Source organism: Aulostomus chinensis, chromosome 18, assembly GCF_037954235.1.
Source record: "Aulostomus chinensis isolate RoL2024-O1b breed Wild chromosome 18, RoL_Achi_v1.0, whole genome shotgun sequence".
NCBI classification, from domain to species: Eukaryota; Metazoa; Chordata; class Actinopteri; order Syngnathiformes; family Aulostomidae; genus Aulostomus; species Aulostomus chinensis.
In genome coordinates, this window is record NC_141337.1 from 22,679,218 (window position 1) to 22,697,306 (window position 18,089).

At 42.9% G+C, this 18,089-nt stretch overlaps 1 protein-coding gene across 3 annotated transcripts in view; it reads right to left on the reverse strand.

Annotated features, from left to right (window-relative positions):
* Positions 1 to 694: 694 nt before the first annotated feature.
* The window catches only part of LOC147245768 (vesicle-fusing ATPase), a 55,543-nt gene continuing 38,148 nt past the window's right edge, over positions 695 to 18,089 (reverse strand). For 2 of the 3 annotated variants that reach the window (XM_086185639.1, XM_086185637.1), the window contains 10 exons: positions 11,579 to 11,766; positions 10,198 to 10,293; positions 9,950 to 10,106; positions 9,383 to 9,516; positions 9,038 to 9,184; positions 7,711 to 7,845; positions 7,334 to 7,447; positions 5,459 to 5,514; positions 5,102 to 5,143; positions 695 to 1,979 (listed from right to left, as the gene is read on the reverse strand). In XM_086185639.1, the coding sequence (XP_086041765.1) occupies positions 5,113 to 5,143; positions 5,459 to 5,514; positions 7,334 to 7,447; positions 7,711 to 7,845; positions 9,038 to 9,184; positions 9,383 to 9,516; positions 9,950 to 10,106; positions 10,198 to 10,293; positions 11,579 to 11,766 (1,058 nt within the window). In that variant the 3' untranslated portion in view covers positions 695 to 1,979; positions 5,102 to 5,112. The remainder of the gene's footprint in view (positions 1,980 to 5,101; positions 5,144 to 5,458; positions 5,515 to 7,333; positions 7,448 to 7,710; positions 7,846 to 9,037; positions 9,185 to 9,382; positions 9,517 to 9,949; positions 10,107 to 10,197; positions 10,294 to 11,578; positions 11,767 to 18,089) is intronic. The other variant, XM_086185638.1, reaches the window with a different exon arrangement.

Below are 18,089 nucleotides of genomic sequence, written 5' to 3' on the forward strand. Positions count from 1 at the left end.
CTGGAACATGAACACAACAAAAACAAGAGGTTTAAAAATGTAAATGCAAGAACACAAAATACAAACAACAAAAGAGATGGATGACAATTCTGGTTCTATACTGACAAACAGGTACCTTGAGCTGTGTGTCTTTCTTCCTGCGTTGCTATTTTGTTTCTCCGGAATGCAGAAAGATCCAGCCAGGTATATCAAGCTAAAGCACCTGGAGACTGACGGCTCAAAGCACCTACAGCAATAAAACAGCAGCAAACTCTCAAGTGACTCATCAGTGGTCAAATAAATGGCCGTCCGTCAGTTCTGCCCTTGTTCACGATGGCTGCGCTCATTCACTGCAGCGCTGGACTGGACGTCTTCTTGTCCGTTTGTAGCTCAAATCAAAGTGTTAGTGGATTACTGAGCATACAGCTGGATCCAGAAGACGTGGATTGTACCGGACGACACTTCTGAAAGTGTGAGGACTGATTCTTTTGGGCAGTTTTGCTGGTGTTAGTCTTCAGTTGTGCATTAGCTCCAAGCTAAAAAAAAGTGTCTGGCTCTCTAGTCTGGAGACACAAAGAAAAAAATTTACGAGGGAAAAACATCTTTGTTAGCTCCACACATCTAGACATCTCGTCAAGAGATCTTTAAAGGCAAAAGAGAACTTTATGGGGGGGGGGGGGGGTATCGCCACATCAATCAGTAAATGAGTCAGACCACACCAGCAGCCGGACGTTTCTTTTTTCTGTGCATCTGTGCTTTTTATTGCAATAATACATGTGCATGTTGATATATATTTACACACACACACTGTAAATGGTCAGAACAAAACAAGTACTCTGGACAATGAGTACTTTACACATGGTATGGGGGGTGGGGTCACAAATTAACCACCAACTGTCTAAACTTGGAATAAGATACTCTCGCACACTTTGACATGCTCACATCCAACAGCACGCAAGGTCACCACACACTCACTCACACACACACACACGCATACACACACACTCGCACTCACACGTACAGGACACACACTCACACATACAGGACACATGCAGCATAGTTCCCACACACATGCACGCGAGCAGACAGGCTCGGGTTTCTGCGAAGAACCGCTGAGTTAAGAACTAAAGGGATTTTTTTTGTTAATTTTTTTTAAAGTTGTTAGCGTTGTAAAAGTGCAGAATGTTTTTACTCGTAACACTGAGGATGCCGTAGCTAAGCTAGCTAGACTGAACTGCACTGCACGCAACACATACAGGCCAACAATCCAACATTTACTTTCACTAGAACAGTAAAGTCAAGGTTTCCTTAACATGAGGGAAGAAGAATCATCCTGATATAGAGCGAATCAGAGTCCAATTCTTTTTCATATACTGCATTTTGTGTATATATATACTATGTACAGAACATAAACAAGTTACATACAGTATATTTAAAGGGTTTACATTTACACAGGGAACAGCTTCTTATTCACGAAAAGCCTCTCCAAGTTTCACGCTGTAAATATACTACTGGATTAAGGAGCTGTATCAGTTCTGGATGAATTCTGTTTGTACTGCGTGTGTTGGTGAGAGTACACGTCATACTGACAATAACTAGCTTCAGCAGGACAAGAGCAACACAAAACAAATACTATACACAAGCTAAAACATACATGGTTCTTTTTTTTGTCTTTCACACACGATGCACAAAACAGCACTTTATACAATCATCTATTGCAATAATCTTTACAGAGAACAATTTTATAACAGTACAACTTCCAGGAGTTTCTGTGACGTCTCTATAGGGTTACTTAGTAATGATGATGACGATGATAAAGAACCATGCTGAGACAAAGAGGACATGTGTGGTCTTCTCTTTGACCTGGGGTGTATTTCCACCGATGGAAGGAGGGACGAATGGCTGGACGGTCGTGAGGAACTCCTCGTTTTCCTCATTTTACCCCATGGATGGGTCGTAGAGGTTCAGATGCTGCCCTCTACTCATAGAAGCTGCGATCACTGAATAATGAAAAAAGCACATAAAGATGGCGTTCAGAGGAGTTCAGAGGTCAACAAGGCCCAGTTTAGCCACCTTCACCACAGGGGGATGTTTCATGGGAAAGCAAGAGCGAGGAGCATTGTTTTACAGGCTATAAATCAAGAAGAGAGCCTGCTGGTAGCTGCACACTTGATCTTGTGTAGCTGTAGGTCAGTTAGAATCGTCAGCCGTGACTCACACCTCCCAGAAAACACGCAAATATAAAGCAAAATGATTTTGACGTGATGAGCAACATCCGCTTGGGTTTTTTTGTCTTTTGGTTTGTTTGTTTTTTTCCAAGGATGATCAGTTTTGGGTTGCTAAAGCAAATCAGAGACCCTCGAGGGAGGTTTGTGTTGTGTTGCTGCAGCGATACGTCGTTGCTGGACTGGTAAGGGTGAGACTGGCCTGTTAAGAAATACGTGGAAAATGGGGAGCTGCAAGTTCTCCTGGATAAAAAGCACAGTAACTTTTATATTTCTTGATGGATGTGATTGAGTCATTGTTGTGTTCAAGGGAAATCTCTAAATGTAGGATTACTGCCAATGCGAGGCTCCACAATGGAGCGCAATTCTCACCATGAGGAAATGTAAAAACTTTTACTTTTTATGTTTCTTAATGTTTATGATGTACATATTTTGTACAGTTCCTTTTCTATATATTTCTTGTTTACTTACAATACCAATTATTAATTATGTCCCAATATTCTATTTTTGTCATCCATTTGCTGCTGGAAAAACCTTACATTTCCATGTCTTATCTCATTTGCAGTGGTCAGCACTGTGGCCCCCCAGCAAGAAGGTTCCAGGTTCGAGTCCTGGCTGCAGCACAGGATCTTTCTGTGTGAGTCTCCATGTTCTCCCTGTTCCTGCTGGGTTCTCTCTGGTACTCCAGCTTCCTCCACAGTCCAAAGACATCAAGAGAGGACGAGGCTGATTGATACTCTAAATTGACCGTAGGCGTGGCTGGGAGAGCCAATGGTTGTCTGTCTCTATGTGTTGGCCCTGCGATGGACTGGTGACCCGTCCAGGGTGAACCCCGCCTCTTGCCCGTGCTGGGATAGGCTCCACCCCCCCGTGACCCTTCACAGGAATAAGCGGAAGACGATGGATGGATGGATCTCATTTTAACATAACACACAAGTTCTTGTGCAGTGATTACAATCAACCATCAACAGTTGCAAACAGTCACGTGATCAGAAAAAAAAACCTTTGTTTCTACTTCAGTATACATCAACTTCTGCCACATGGGCCAAAGGACGATGACGCTAACTTTAAGTTTTTATTCACTTTTAGCTACTTAGGACTAATAGTTCACTGATCGCACTAATAACACTTATCAAGCGTCTTAGCAGGAACAGCATTTGTCAGTTAAAAGCCAGCACAGGGATCTACCCAGCTTGACTCTGGTTCCATCCATACGCAGGAAAGAACATTTACCCTCCATACACTTCAGGCGCTGATTAATCCATGACATACCATCATTGCAAAGTGATATATTTGAAGATATTTCTGGAAAATAATCAACTGAAACCACATTTAGTCATACCTATTAGCAGTTGCCACTAAAAGGAAGAGGAAAGGGCTCATGGGAATAATAATAAGAAGAAGAAGAATGTCAGCTGGGAAACAGTGGCGATGCCTGACTTTGATTGACAGCAGCCAGCAGGCCGAGTGCTCGTAGGGATCGAGACACAGCAGAGTGGTCGATAATGACATGAGCAGACAGTGTTGCAGCAGCAGAGCACTGCCACAGCGGCAGCAAGCAGACCGCAGTCAGCAGCCAGTTAGCTTATTAGCAGCAAACTGTTGTTACTTTGGTTTCTGGGGACTTCTTTGACAAGTTAAAGTACAAGGCAAAGTGCACGGTTTTGTTCTGTTTTTTAATTTTTTAAGGTTAGATAAAATCAGGACATTAAATTTACGTTTATTATTATCATTGTAATTTTTCAAAGGACATGCTCAGCAGATCTGTAATATGATGGTGCAGCAGTCCAAAAAGGAAAATCCTCCCACTACCATCATTAAAGAGGTTTTTAATCTAAAAATGCGTCATGATTAGCAAGCTAGCATTTGTTGTATTTGCCAACTGCTCCAGGATTATTATTTTTTTCAAGATTTAAAGATTGAAATCTGCTTTAAAAACATGGACCAGACTCATTTATGTTCATAACCACGTGAACTATAAAACTCCCAGTGAAGGGGACGCAAACATGAAGCAGGCCTATCATGTAGAATGTCATGTCAACAGAAAGGATGAATTGCGGTTGTGGTGTTGTGGCGTTATAACAGGGGCGTGTGCACCTCTGTCTCACCACTCAGCTGATGAGAGGGCGTGGAGGTTGTAAAACGTTGACCATTTCACTTGATGACACATTTGCTTGTCTTTTTTCAAATCAGGAGAAATAAAACACACGGTTGCTCAATTGAATTGACTGAGCCAACAGAACCTTTGACCTGTGCGATGGGTACGAGTGGATAATGGGAGCCAGCTTAGATATTGTTACACAACTGACGGTGAATTTGCAGACATCACTACCAGCACTCCGTACTGTAAATGTGTCAGCGTTCCTTGTGGTGACGGGGACAACTATTCAGTAAACGCTCTTTGAAACGAGTGGCTGCACTCTTCATTGCTGATATTATCCGATTGTGTATTTGTGTTTGGTTTGTGTATTCTGGAGATGTGCTGCTGTCTCATTTTTACAACAGTGACTATAATAAGTACTTTGGCTTTGTGCAGTATCAAAAGATTGTACAACACAAACTAGATATGTAACGGTGCTACATTCTACATAGCTCTATGGATGCTACTCACACAGGCTACTGTCAGGTTATTACAGAGCCCTGGGAAATGGCCACAGAGATATTTTTTGGACACAAAATGTAACTTAATCCCACAGTTGATTTATTTTGAAGCTAGATGATATAACTTGTATCCCTAGTGCAGATATAACTTGTTATTATCAAGTTATATCTCATGGTCTTAAAAAACCCAACCAAACCAAAAAAACAATTTCTCTGTGCCGACATCTACGGCCTCTCCAGGGATCTGCAGGTTATAACCGTCAGACACTAGCGTCATCATTTCTTGTTGGTCTTACCAGTACGCAGCTTAAATTCGGATTTGATCGCCTTCATTCAACCTGGTGATTACAAAATAGAATCCTTCAGGTCAATAGATGGTGAGGGGGAGGCCCTGATTGTGCCTTTTCTGCGCTTGACATTCAGCATGGTAACTGTGATTGTGCGACGTCTGGAAGCTCACGTGCGGAGCCTTTTCAAAAGCTCCATTAACTCTGGTGTGACACCGCTAAGCTGTGATGTTTATGGAAGTAATGTCCACACACATATGGAGGGAGCTGTGATCAGAGCAAACAAGCTGACAGGATAATGTGCAGCCCGAGGCTAACTGAGGAGGGTGTACGCTGGTGACAGATTGATGATGTAGATGTACTCACGCCCCCTCGTCTCGCAGTAGGGACAGGAACTTGGTCACTCTGTAGTCTGGGTCCATCTAGAGACAGCAAAGAGGGAAGTGCTTGAGAGTGCTTGGAGAGACAAAAGCCCGTATATCCCCCAGTAACTGCTAGCGGTGCAGTATATTCTTGAAGAACAGTCTGATTAGAGCAAGCAAAAACACTGGAACATCATTTGTGAAACTGTAGAATGGTGCTGGGTTATGCTAGCACATGTTTCTGTAAATGTAATCAAATACTTTTTCAAATAAAAGGGATGGAGAAAATATTAACGCTACCTCACAGAGAAAAAAATAAATAATTCAAAACCTCAAATTGCAGCCTCCAAAATATCAACACCTCTCAAAACTAAAGATTATATTCCACATGAAGAGAGAATCTACCGCAGCGCTGCGGTATTTTATGACATTAGCTTTATTTAGATGTCCAGAATAAATTGCCAAGTTATGCATAAAAAAAAACTTTGCTGCAGCACGCACATCCAAACAGGTGCTGGACAAAAAACAAACTGTACACTAAGAAAAAAATACATGCTCCGCCCACTTGCTCCCGTTCCACGTTTCAATGATAGTTCACCAAAGTTAACGTTTTCAAGCTACCGCTCGTCATCGGGCTAGACTCAGTCTGAGGAAGAGCCGGAACTCCAAAACCTTAACTTTGGTCATTAAAACACGGAACCGGAGCAAGTGTGCGGAAAATGCATTCAGGTTTATTAATACTCTCTTTTCTACAACATGTCTGCTTTACATGTATGCATGTATGCGTATTTAAAGGGGACTAGATGAGAGATTCAAATACCCTTGCTGAGTCAAGTAACCTAATTAAATTCCTAAATTCTTCAGTGTCTACATGAAGATGGAGGTCCATTCATTCCCTGTGGAAGCTTCCATGAGCTTCAGCGTGTTTGTGAAGCTCCTCCCTCTATTCCTTTTCACAGACTGTGGACACTCTGCTAGTCAAGACAAGCTAACAGGCTACGAGTGAGCTAACTGACAGGCTGCAGCTGTCTTTCACGTCTTCCTTGTGAATATTACACACCTATAGATGTTGAAAACCAATCAAATCCTCCGTTCCCACACACAGATATCTGGTGTCTGCCATGTCATATAATACACAGAGTATTATATGACCCCCCCCCCCCCCCCCCCCAGGAGGCAAGAGAAATGTCTACTGATTAGTTTGAATTAGTTTGATTCGTTTGAAATAGAGGTTAAACGTCAATGTGTTGACTATCCACATGGAACTCTGTGGCGAACATTCTTATTTTTTCAAAGTATTAGAGGCAAATATTGGATCGAAAATTAACGAGACGAGCGGCTTTACAAATGCATCAGAGGCTTCCATTTGGGAGCGTGTATTAAGTGAGTTACGGGCCTAAATGTCCATATGTGGGGACCAGGCCTCGGCCAAGGGCTAATCAGCGGGTCCATCTGTCACCTCCCGGGACATACTCCATAAAAAAAAAGAGGCACACCTGACATCCGTGTGTGGAAACAAGGCGTAAGAACATATATGTAGGTATGTTGAGTGCTGGTATTCTGTACATACATATTAATGTTGCTGTCATTTCACTGAGGATCATTAAGTTACTGTCTATCTCGCCAATGTATAGGCTATCCTGTTCTTAACCAGGCATTTATGACATGGACCCAAGCTAAAAGTTAGACGTTCAGTAGAAAAGGGCTGAACGTAGCTGTAACCAGAGTAAATAGCGCCTAATGGATGAACTAGTAGAAGACGGTGTGTTCAGAATATCATATTCCCAGAGTTCTTGTTCTTCCTGTTAGCTTTTCTTCTTTATTCACAGTGTATTTAATGTCAAATATATCACAAACCAAGGCAGACACGGACTCGTACCTGCAGCGACATCTCGATGAGCACCAGGAGTTTCTTGATACCGATCCAGACTCGCTTGCCTTTGAGTTGCTGCGCGATGCTGGCTCGCTCCTTATCCGTGAAGCTCCCCAGCAGCTTTAGAGAAAACAAACAGAACAAAGAGGAGGGGGACTCTCAAGGCTGCATTCAAAACCTTGACAGCAAGGTAATGTTAAAGACACTTGACATTTATTCAACACAGCACGTTAGAGAGGTTATGGGGTTGATATTTCAGTGCTGAGTGTGTTCTCTCGGGGAATGGGGAATGGTTATGCATAATTCACCTCATTCATCTGGGTGTCCTTGCATGAGCGCTGAACTCACCGTCTTTAGCCACGCGGTTGTGTGCGGGTTCGTACCTCTAGAGCGTCGACCAGCTGCTCTCCAGTGGAGATGTTGGGGACGTGGATGGTGGTGCTGAAAGCATCCAGCATCTCCATCTCCTGCAGGACATCCTTCCTGCTGGTGGTGCCGATGATGAGCAGCTTCCGACCCTGCGTACGGAGGGAACATTTGCCCTTTGTTCAATAGCGCTTCACGCTGACTTATCCTCTGGGTTATCTTTTGGTTTGCGTGAATTCATATTATTTATTCTTCCTCTCGCACTAACGGCAGGTTCACAAGTTCAAACGTGTACTGTAATGCTGCTGAATATAGAATACCCAGTCCCACACTTTCAGCTAATGGTCTTGGTTAGGCCCTTCAGGGAAAAACATTCTATTGCGCCAGTGTTTCTTGAAAAAAATCGGATTAAATTGTAATCAAATAAGGCACTTACTTTCTGGCAACTTTGTTTGTGCTAAGTCCCATTAAAAATGCAAATTTGTGAAACCTCTTTTATCTATAAAAAGAACTCACCACAGTCTTTGTTTCTTGCAAACCTGTGTAAAATCGCTTGCAGGTAATCCTAAGCTTTTTTGACTCCTTCCTGTAGAACCCTGTCACATAATAAACATCTTGCTCTGATTTAGCTGCTCTTATGTGAACACGCAAACAAGAAACGATCATCATTGGTTTTGTTACACCTTTGTAAGATGTGAAAATGTCTCAGGTAAACATGAGTCACTTCAGTCCACATGCAGAGAACAGACACTGAAACTGGAGTCCTAAATTCAGCAATTTAACTTACAAAAAGCAGGACATCTCTGTCTGCACACATCTGGGTTTTGCTTCATGAACTCAGTAACCTGAACAGATGATGTCATAATTGGCACGTGCCTCGCTGAGGGTAATTAATTTGATTTTTTTTTTTTTTTTTACCAAAAATAATTCAGGTGTAACAAAACTGACAAAACTGTACAAATTTTAGTGAAAGTGGTGATCAGTAATTTTACATGTTCAGATGCTAAAGGTGGTGCCTTCAGGCAATCACATAAAGAACACATTTTTTTTAATGATTTATAAAAGTCTTAGATAACTTTTACAGTTGCAAAGTCGCTTCCAACTGCACAATAACGTAGGTTACATAGGAATTACAGTGCGTTCCTTTTCATTGGCACAACTCCAGTGAACCGTGACTAACACCAGGCTTTTAAGAAGCAAATGATTGTCAACCAGTATATCAGTCAGGCCCTGCCATTGGGCTCAGTAATAGTACAAAGTAGAGTAAAACCTGCATCCTTGTGTAGGTTTTGGTCGTATATACGCTTCTATTCAAATATTCATGCACAGTGGGTAAACTCTGACCTTGGGTGGTGCTTTTTTCAGCAGCACTAGCAGGGCCTGAAGTACCAGGTTAGAGAAACGGGGGCCAATTGGGACGTAGTCCAGCAGACGCTCAATGTCATCCACCACCACACAGCTGAGCTGGGACTTGTAAGCATCGTCAAAGACCTAAAAATCAAAGAGGCAGGGGTGAGTGACGAGACGGGAGAAGGAAGGACGGGCAGAGGGAATGCATTAGGGTGAATACACGGAAATGAACAAAGGGAGCAAAGGAGCAATTCAAGGAATCAAAGCTAACGCTCTGAATGCAAATGTTCCATTAGCTGAGTTGTTTGCTTAGAAATGGTAAGACACTGCAGTACTTACCTTTTTGATTGCCTGGCACTTAGAGATTTCTGAGTGTCCAATCATCTTGTCTGGAGAGCAGATCTTAATGAAGGGGAACTGCGAGTCCTCTGCAATCTTAGCTGCCAAGGCTGTCTTTCCACTGTGGGGTGGACCTAAAGGTGCGTGTGTCGAGAAGAGAGGGATCATTTCTTTTCTGTCCTTGTCTTAAGCAATTCATTAAGGCAACAGGTGTTTCTCTATTCGAAAGTATTTTATGAAAAGCTTTTCCTCCGCTTGGATGCTACTTCTGTTGCGTAGGTTTTGTTGCTCTGTCTGTTTCTGTGTCTGTCTGTCCGTGAGCCGACTGTCACCGCACTTGGTGGAGGGGTGTAGGATGGTTCAGTTAAAGTCTGGAAGCAAATAAATGCTTTTTATAAACTAGTTCTTTGTTTTTTTTTGTGACACGCCTTTGCAAAGGTTACAATTTGTGTCATTCTCGCGGTACAGAATGATGAACAGAGTTTTTGATGTCTGACACATGATACAAGTTACAAGTGAACTTCTGCTCCATGTACTGTATTTTTGAGCATGTTTTGGGTTTCTTACCCTCCAGTAACACAGCCACCAGTGGTGTGCGGTCACTGTTCTTAGTCTGCTGTACCAGTAGCTCTCCATCATCCAGGACATGGGTAACGGGGTCACCCCATTTGATGATGCCATTCATGATATAGCTGGAGTAATCCTCCTGGTTTGTACCAAATGCCTGAGAAAAACCAGAGGAAAGAAGCGGTGGGGACTCTTTTCTCATCTTACAGAGCTAAACTGGGTTCTGCAACCGCCCCCCCAGTACATACTGGTTTAATGTCATTGTTGAGGGATCCCATGAAGTCAGCTCTGGTGACCTGCAGCTTCTCTGCCCTTTCCATGTCCACCTCAACTGTAGATGTAGCCTGGGAAATAACACACACCAGAGTTAAAACACAGCACAAACTACAATGTGGTAGTTTTACAGACAGTTACTATGTCTAAATCACTGTACTACATGTACTATACACTCCTACTGTCTTTTGTACAACTGCAACTGCACAACGTTGTTTTCAAATGTGTGAATGATCAATTTCGATTCATAATGGAAAATGTTGATGAAAAGTTGTTTGTTGCATTGAAGTTGGCTCGGACCTTTTAGACGGTGGGATTCATGGCATTAAAAATGTGCGTGACGTTGTTTCATAATTGCCATGTGCATTCTAGAGTTGTGTTTTCTTCATAGCAAACTCAATCTTTTCTAACCAAAATCTGATCCGTTCATCCTTGAGTCCAATGGAGTGCTATTAATTATTTCCACATGTGACCTTTGAACCAGTAAAATCTAATTCGCTCAAAGTATCACAGACCAATTGTGGTCAAGAAGATAGACCAGATGGATGGACGACCAAAAACATCAAGCTTCCCCACCGGCGCCACCCGGCCGTGGCGAGAGGATTTATGTGGCATTAACCTCTTGGACTTCTGATGAGAGAGAATGGCCACAGTCTTGTTCTGCCCACCAAAGGCTCACTGAGGGAGCCCCACATTGACGCTTGTGGGATTCGGTGCCCCCTAGTGGTTACCATTATAAACGGTTCTAATGTCTTCTGAACAAACGAGGACTCGCTTCCCCACCAAGAAATAAAGGAACTGCCTGTGTGTCAAGCGTACTGCACACAGCTCCAACACATTAATGGGTTGAGCAGAAACCTCTCGCTCCAACTGAACTTTCTAGTCGTTTAATGGCTCTTTTCTTTGAAGGGACAAAAGTTCCCTCCTTGGAGCAAGAGACAGGAAAACAGCCATCCTGAACGAGTTACTGTGGCTCCTGGAAACGGCTGACAGCGCCAAAAGGTCAGAGGTCAAAGCTTCCCAGTGGCAGATATGCTGTGGGGAGAGACGACCGTGATCTGGACTTTGGAATTGAAAAATAGAATTCAGAACTACATCCCTCAGGTGCGTCGATGGATAGAATTCAGCGTGACTGCTGTGTGTTGGGATGTGCTCCCTTTTAAGAGGACGGAGGAGAATTCGACTCGAGTTGCAAGGGAAACCAGGAAGCGCAGTGTGTGGGGTGTTTGTGGTGGTGTAAATAAACAACTGAAGCGTTCGCCTCGGTGATCATCACCTCGGCTTCTAAAACTTAATGGATGATAGCCAGCACAACCATGCACCCCTGCGTCCGTGTGTGTGCTGGTGCCAAGTCACCTTGATGTGTCGGTTCATGGCAGTGGACTGTGCAGCCCTGACAAGCCCCTCCAGCTCTGCACCGCTGTAGTTTTTGGTTTCAGCTGCCAGCTCCGGGATGTTGACGTCAGGAGCCAGCAGGTTGAAGCTTTGCATCTTGTTGGTGTGGATTGTCAGGATCTGGACGCGGCCCTTCTCATCAGGAAGACCTGAAGATGAGTCAAAGACATGGGGAGGGTGATTATAGATGAACAGCACATGATTACAATCAACAAATCTGTACAAAGTACACCCATGTTTTGCAGTATATTCAGAATAAGGATCAAACAAATAAAAACATGAAATATTTCAGAGTCTTCACGATAGGCAGTTACTCCTTCTCTTTGGAGTTACAGTCATATGAAAAGTTTCAGTCAGGAGAGTTTGGACATGCTCTTATTGTAGGACTGGACGCAAACAGAAACACTCAGTACTTAACACAAAAACACAACTTCATGAGTGTAAGGACTGATGACTTATTATACACAGCACAGATAGTAAACGCACGAGGAAGTCAGTGATATGCCACTTGTGGTCAGAGAGCGCCCTCTATTGATGCATAAATGGTACTGTATCTCCTGATTAGATTAGTAAACAAGCAAGCGCTTTCCTTCTCTGAGCTTGTCGCTGCAAGCGTCAGCAGAGCACAGAAGCTTTCAGCACTCACACTGTGTTTTCTACACTTGATGAAGTGCAATCTCTTCAAGCCATCAGTAGTCCAGCTCATCTACTTCTTATTGAGAGTCCTGAGACCAGATCTGACATGCATGAGCAGGTTGTGTCTTACTTGCTATGGGTAGTTTAGGGAAAGGGACAATGAAGTGGTCTTACATAGCTATTTTCTTTAAAATGTGTCTTTAATCCTTTTACAATATGTACCACCATAGATTACAAGGGGATTTTTGATAGAAACCCCATCCATCCTTTGGTTTTCTACCACTTATCCTGTTAAAGAGGGTGGAGCCTATCCCAGCAGCCTTCCCCCTGGACGGGTCACCAGTCCATGGCAGGGCCAACACATAGAGACAGACAACGATTGGCTCTCCCAGCCACGCCTACGGTCAATTTAGAGTCTGGATTAACCTGGTCCCTCTTGATGTCTCTGGACTGTGGAGGAAGCTGGAGTACCAGAGAGAACCCAGCAGGAACAGGGAGAACATGGAGACTCCACCCAGAAAGATCCCATGATGGAGCCGGGGCTCGAACCTAGAACCTTCTTGCTGTGAGGCCACAGTGCTTTTAGGTAGAAACTCCTCTTGAGACCTCCTCCTCTTGAGAGGAGGAGGTCTCTGGAGGTAGATACCTCTCTCATGAGGTAGAAACCCCTTCACAAGGTAGAGACCCCTGTGGAGGTAGGAACCTTTCTCATGAAGTAAGGATCCCCCTGGAGGTAAGAGACCCCTCTGAATGTAGAGACCGCCCTGGAGGTAGAGACTGCCCCCCGGAGTTTATGACCTCTTTGACAGACGTCATGTGTCCTTTTGGAGGCACGAGCAAAACACAGCTTTGGCCCCACCAAAATACATGAATGGTTCATGTGTTTACGAATAGATGTGTGTGTGTTTCCAAGGACTTCACCATGATCAAACTATAGTCCCTGTTGCCATAGGAACAGCGCATGAGTCATGCATGCTGTCCTCATTCTGAACGCTAAGGATGCAGTGAATGGTAAATGGACTGCATGCGTACAGCACTTTCTACCTTGATTTTATCTACCTAACATTTAAGTTTAAATTTGGAAAAGATGCCAAAAAGTTTCTTTTCATAAACTGAGAAAGCCCCCAAAATTGATGGCTTGTATCTGTTCGTTTCCTCCTCTCTCCTTCTCTCTTCTCCTCCACTTCCTCCCCCTTTTTTACTCTTCAACTCCAAACTTCAACTTCCATCATTTGCAAACAATTCTCGTCTTGCTCATCGTATTATTTCATGAACAGTTGCTTTTCGCTCCTTTCTCGCTCTCCCATCACCTCTCCTCCTCCAGTCCTGCTTCCTCTCCTGTGTCAGCAGATGTCCACTGTCCTGTCCATCTCACTCTCTCATTCTGGAGTCTTCCGCCTGCTCTATCTGGGCTTCTCAGAGGGGCGTGTTGTGGGTGTGCTGCTGTGTTTAGTGTAGACCTATCAGTTGATTAAAAAAATTAATCCGATTAAATTGCATGGTTGTACATAGTTACCTCACGATTACTCACATATTTTTTATCTGCTCTAAATCTACCTTAAATTGTTATTTTCCATTTTTTAATTAACCATATCAACATGGGAGTAGGCAAATAGTTGCTTTCTGCAAATGCAGCATGTTTATTAGTGTTGGAGCAATGTACTGTCCAGGAGTACAAACAAAACAAAAGATCCATTCATCATCCATCCATTTTCTCCCTCTTATCCTGTTAAGGGTAGGGGGTGGAGCCTATCCAAGCGGCTACGGGTGAGAGGCGGGGTTCACCCTGGACGGGTCACCAGTCCATTGCAGGGCCAACACAAAGAGACAGACAACCATTGGCTCTCCCAGCCACGCCTACGGTCAATTTAGAGTCTGGATTAACCTGGTCCCTCTTGATGTCTTTGGACTGTGGAGGAAGCTGGAGTACCAGAGAGAACCCAGCAGGAACAGGGAGAACATGGAGACTCACACAGAAAGATCCTGTGCCCGAGCTGGGACTCGAACTTGAAACCTTCTTGCTGTGAGGCAACAGAGCTGACCACTGCACCACCGTGCCACCCCAAAACAAGGGTTAAAAAAAATAAAAAATTATAAACTCAAGCCCAACAAATATAATCGTAATGATTACTCATACTAACTGAAGTACTTGAACTATGAAGCCATTAACACAAAAGGATGACCCTTATGCATTGCATCAAACTGTGATGCAGAATAAATCAAATTAAATAAAAACAATGCATAAAGTGTGCATTAAACAGGAGGCAGTGCAACACAGAACAGGACTCAAATGATGTGGTGGGGATATTGTGGGTGGTGGACACCTCCAATGGTCGTGGTTTGTTTTACGCCAGAAGGGAGCGGAGGGCTCTCTGCATCAGCTGTGTGCTTCGCGGACAAGTGACACGCCTGCTGTACTCCGGTGGAAACTAAATTCAGCTTTACAGTGAATGCATGTCACTTTTTTCCTGTCGAGACGGCCATCTGGCAGGACTTTGAAGTTGAACTTTCCATTGAAAACTGACGTATTCTTATCCATGTTAGTCCGACCTTAAAGCTCATCTGCTCTCAGTTTTTGTTTGTGTGTTTGTTTATAAGCTGCAACCGGCTGCATCTCGCGTGTGTGACGAGTGGTGCGTTCACTTCTGGCTTTCCGCGAACTACGGCATGGTCAAAGGGTCAAAAAGCACCATGTGCGTTAATCACAATAAAAAAGATTATCGGCGATAAAGGGACGTTGGGTTAACTAGTTAATAACGCATTAACACTGACACCTATAGTTTGGTGACATTACACGGTTCGGAGGAGGCAGGTGAAAAGATTAGGGGCTTGAGACCTCGAAGACATCCCCTCGCTCTGCCCAGGAATCTGATGGAGAGGTTCCTGTGACAGACGGTGCCTGGGACACAGGAGCCCTTACATAAGGGACGTCCGGGCTAAAGGGACAATTGGTACCTCAGACCCAGCAGGAGGTGGCGTAACACCAGGCAAGGTACATAAATAATAAATAAAGGTACATAAATTATAAATGAATAATAAAATCATAATTTAGATGCTTGTGGGCAGAAATATTTCAGCATAATTAACCATTTATTAATGTTCTTTAGGACTTTAAGTCGGGCACGTGACACCTGCCCCACAGCCTGACCTGCCTAACCCAACACCAACCTTCCCCACATAACATGAAGTGGTAAATGATTCCTAGACCAACACTGAAAGCCTTGAGCTGAGAAATTGCCAAGCAGAGTAGCAGCAGTGTAGAGACAGGGCTGTGGTTGCCAGGATACAGTAGGTGACAAGCTTTGATCCACCCATCCATTTTCTACGGCTTATCCTGTTAAGGGTCACGGGGGGGTGGGGTGTGGCTGGAGCCGATCCCAGCAGCTTTCAGGCGAGAGATGTGGTTCACCCTGGACAGGTCACCAGTCCATCGCAGGGCCAACACATAGAGACAGACAACCATTGGCTCTCCCAGCCACACCTACGGTCAATTTAGAGTCTGGATTAACCTGGTCCCTCTTGATGTCTTTGGACTGTGGAGGAAGCTGGAGTACCAGAGAGAACCCAGCAGGAACAGGGAGAACATGGAGACTCACACAGAAAGACCCCGTGCTCCAGCCGGGGCTCAAACCCGGAACCTTCCTGCTGTGAGGCGACAGTGCTGACCACTGCACCACCGTGCCACCTGTATATATATATGTATGTGTATATGTATGTGTATATGTATGTGTATGTATATGTGTATATATATGTATGTGTATATGTATGTGTATGTATATGTGTATGTATGTATATGTATGTGTATGTATATGTGTATGTATATGTATGTGTATATGTATGTGTATGTATATGTGTATGTATATGTATGTGTATATGTATGTATATGTATGTATATATGTGTATGTATGTTTATATGCATATGTATGTATGTGTATATGTACATGTATGTATATGTATGTATGTGTATATGTATGTATATGTATGTGTGTATGTATGTGTACATGTATATATGTGTATGTGTATATGTACACGTATGTATATGTATGTATGTGTATATGTACGTATATGTATGTATGTGTATATGTATGTGTGTATGTATGTATGTGTACATGTATATGTATATGTATGTATGTGTATATGTATGTATATATGTATGTGTGTATGTATGTATGTGTACATGTATATGTATATATGTATGTATGTGTTTATGTATGTATATATGTATATGTATGTTTATATGTATGTATGTGTATATGTATATGTATGTATATGTATGTATGTGTATGTATGTGTATATGTATATGTATGTGTATATGTATGTATATGTAGGTATATGTATGTATGTGTATATGTATGTATATGTACGTATATGTATGTGTATATGTATGTATATGTATATGTATGTATATGTATGTGTATATGTATGTATATGTATGTGTATATGTATGTATATGTGTATATGTATGTGTAAATGTATGTATATGTGTATATGTATGTATATATGTATGTAAATGTATGTATATGTGTATATGTATGTGTAAATGTATGTATATGTGTATATGTATGTATATATGTATGTAAATGTATGTATATGTGTATATGTATGTGTAAATGTATGTATATGTGTATATGTATGTATATATGTATGTAAATGTATGTATATGTGTATATGTATGTATATGTATGTGTATTTTTGTGTGCTGTGTCTCTGCATGACACTGCAGAGACACAGCACAGAATTCCCTCAGTGACTAATAAACTAATATATCCTCAACAGTTGTCATTATCCTTTGCATTTCCAAATACACACAAATACAAACCACACTAATGCTGCAAGTGGAAACCTGGAAACATCTGGAGGTGAAACGTCATTTTTCAATTATTTCAGGTCCAGCTGTCTTTGTTTAGCACAAGGATACCATGACTTGGATGGTTGATTCTCCACCAACGGATTTGTGGGATGACTTATATTTTCTATTTGTGTTGTTTGTATTTGACTGCAGTCATGTGGTGATGGTATCCACAGCAACAAATCTGCAGGTTTAAATTTTCACACAACCATTCAACCTGCATAAATTCACTGTTTTAGAATCTTTGTTAGTATTTTGGTGTCATCATAAAATGAGGGTGGCTCGGTGGTGCAGTTGTCAGCACTGTCGCCTCACAGCAACAAGATTTCAGGTTTGGGTCCTGGCTCGGAAATGGGATTTTTCTGTGTAGAGTCTCCATGTTCTCCCTGTGCCTGCGTGGGTTCTCTCCAGGTACTCCAGCTTCTTCCCACCGTCCAAAGACATGCTTGCAAATGGGGACTAAGGTAATTAGACAGTCTAAATTGAAAGGAGGCGTGTCTTGGAGAGCCAATGGTTGTCTGTCTATATGTGTTGGCCCTGCCATGGACTGGTGACCCGTCCAGGGTGAACCCTGCCTCTCACCTGAAGGCTGCTAGGATAGGCTCCCCCCCCCCGCGACCCTTAACAGGATAAGAGGTAGAAAATGGATGGATGGATCTCATTTTAACATAACACACAAGTTCTTGCATTTAAAATTAGGTCCATTTGGTTTACATTTTGCCGCTTTCTTTTTCATTGGGTTAATTAATTTGTCTTTGTTTGGGTTACCTGGCTGAGCCCCTCCTCCTGGTGTGGCCAAAAATGTGACTGAGGTTGGAGCCTGCTTTTATCAAGAGGACTACATCTGAATCTGAATGAAGCTGAATAACACAAACACACCTGTTGTCGCCACGTTCACATTGCAGTTCATGATGAAAAGAAATACTCTGTAATTAATGGTCATGGTCACTGCGCAGTCAGCGTCAAACGGCAGGGCTGCGGGAGAG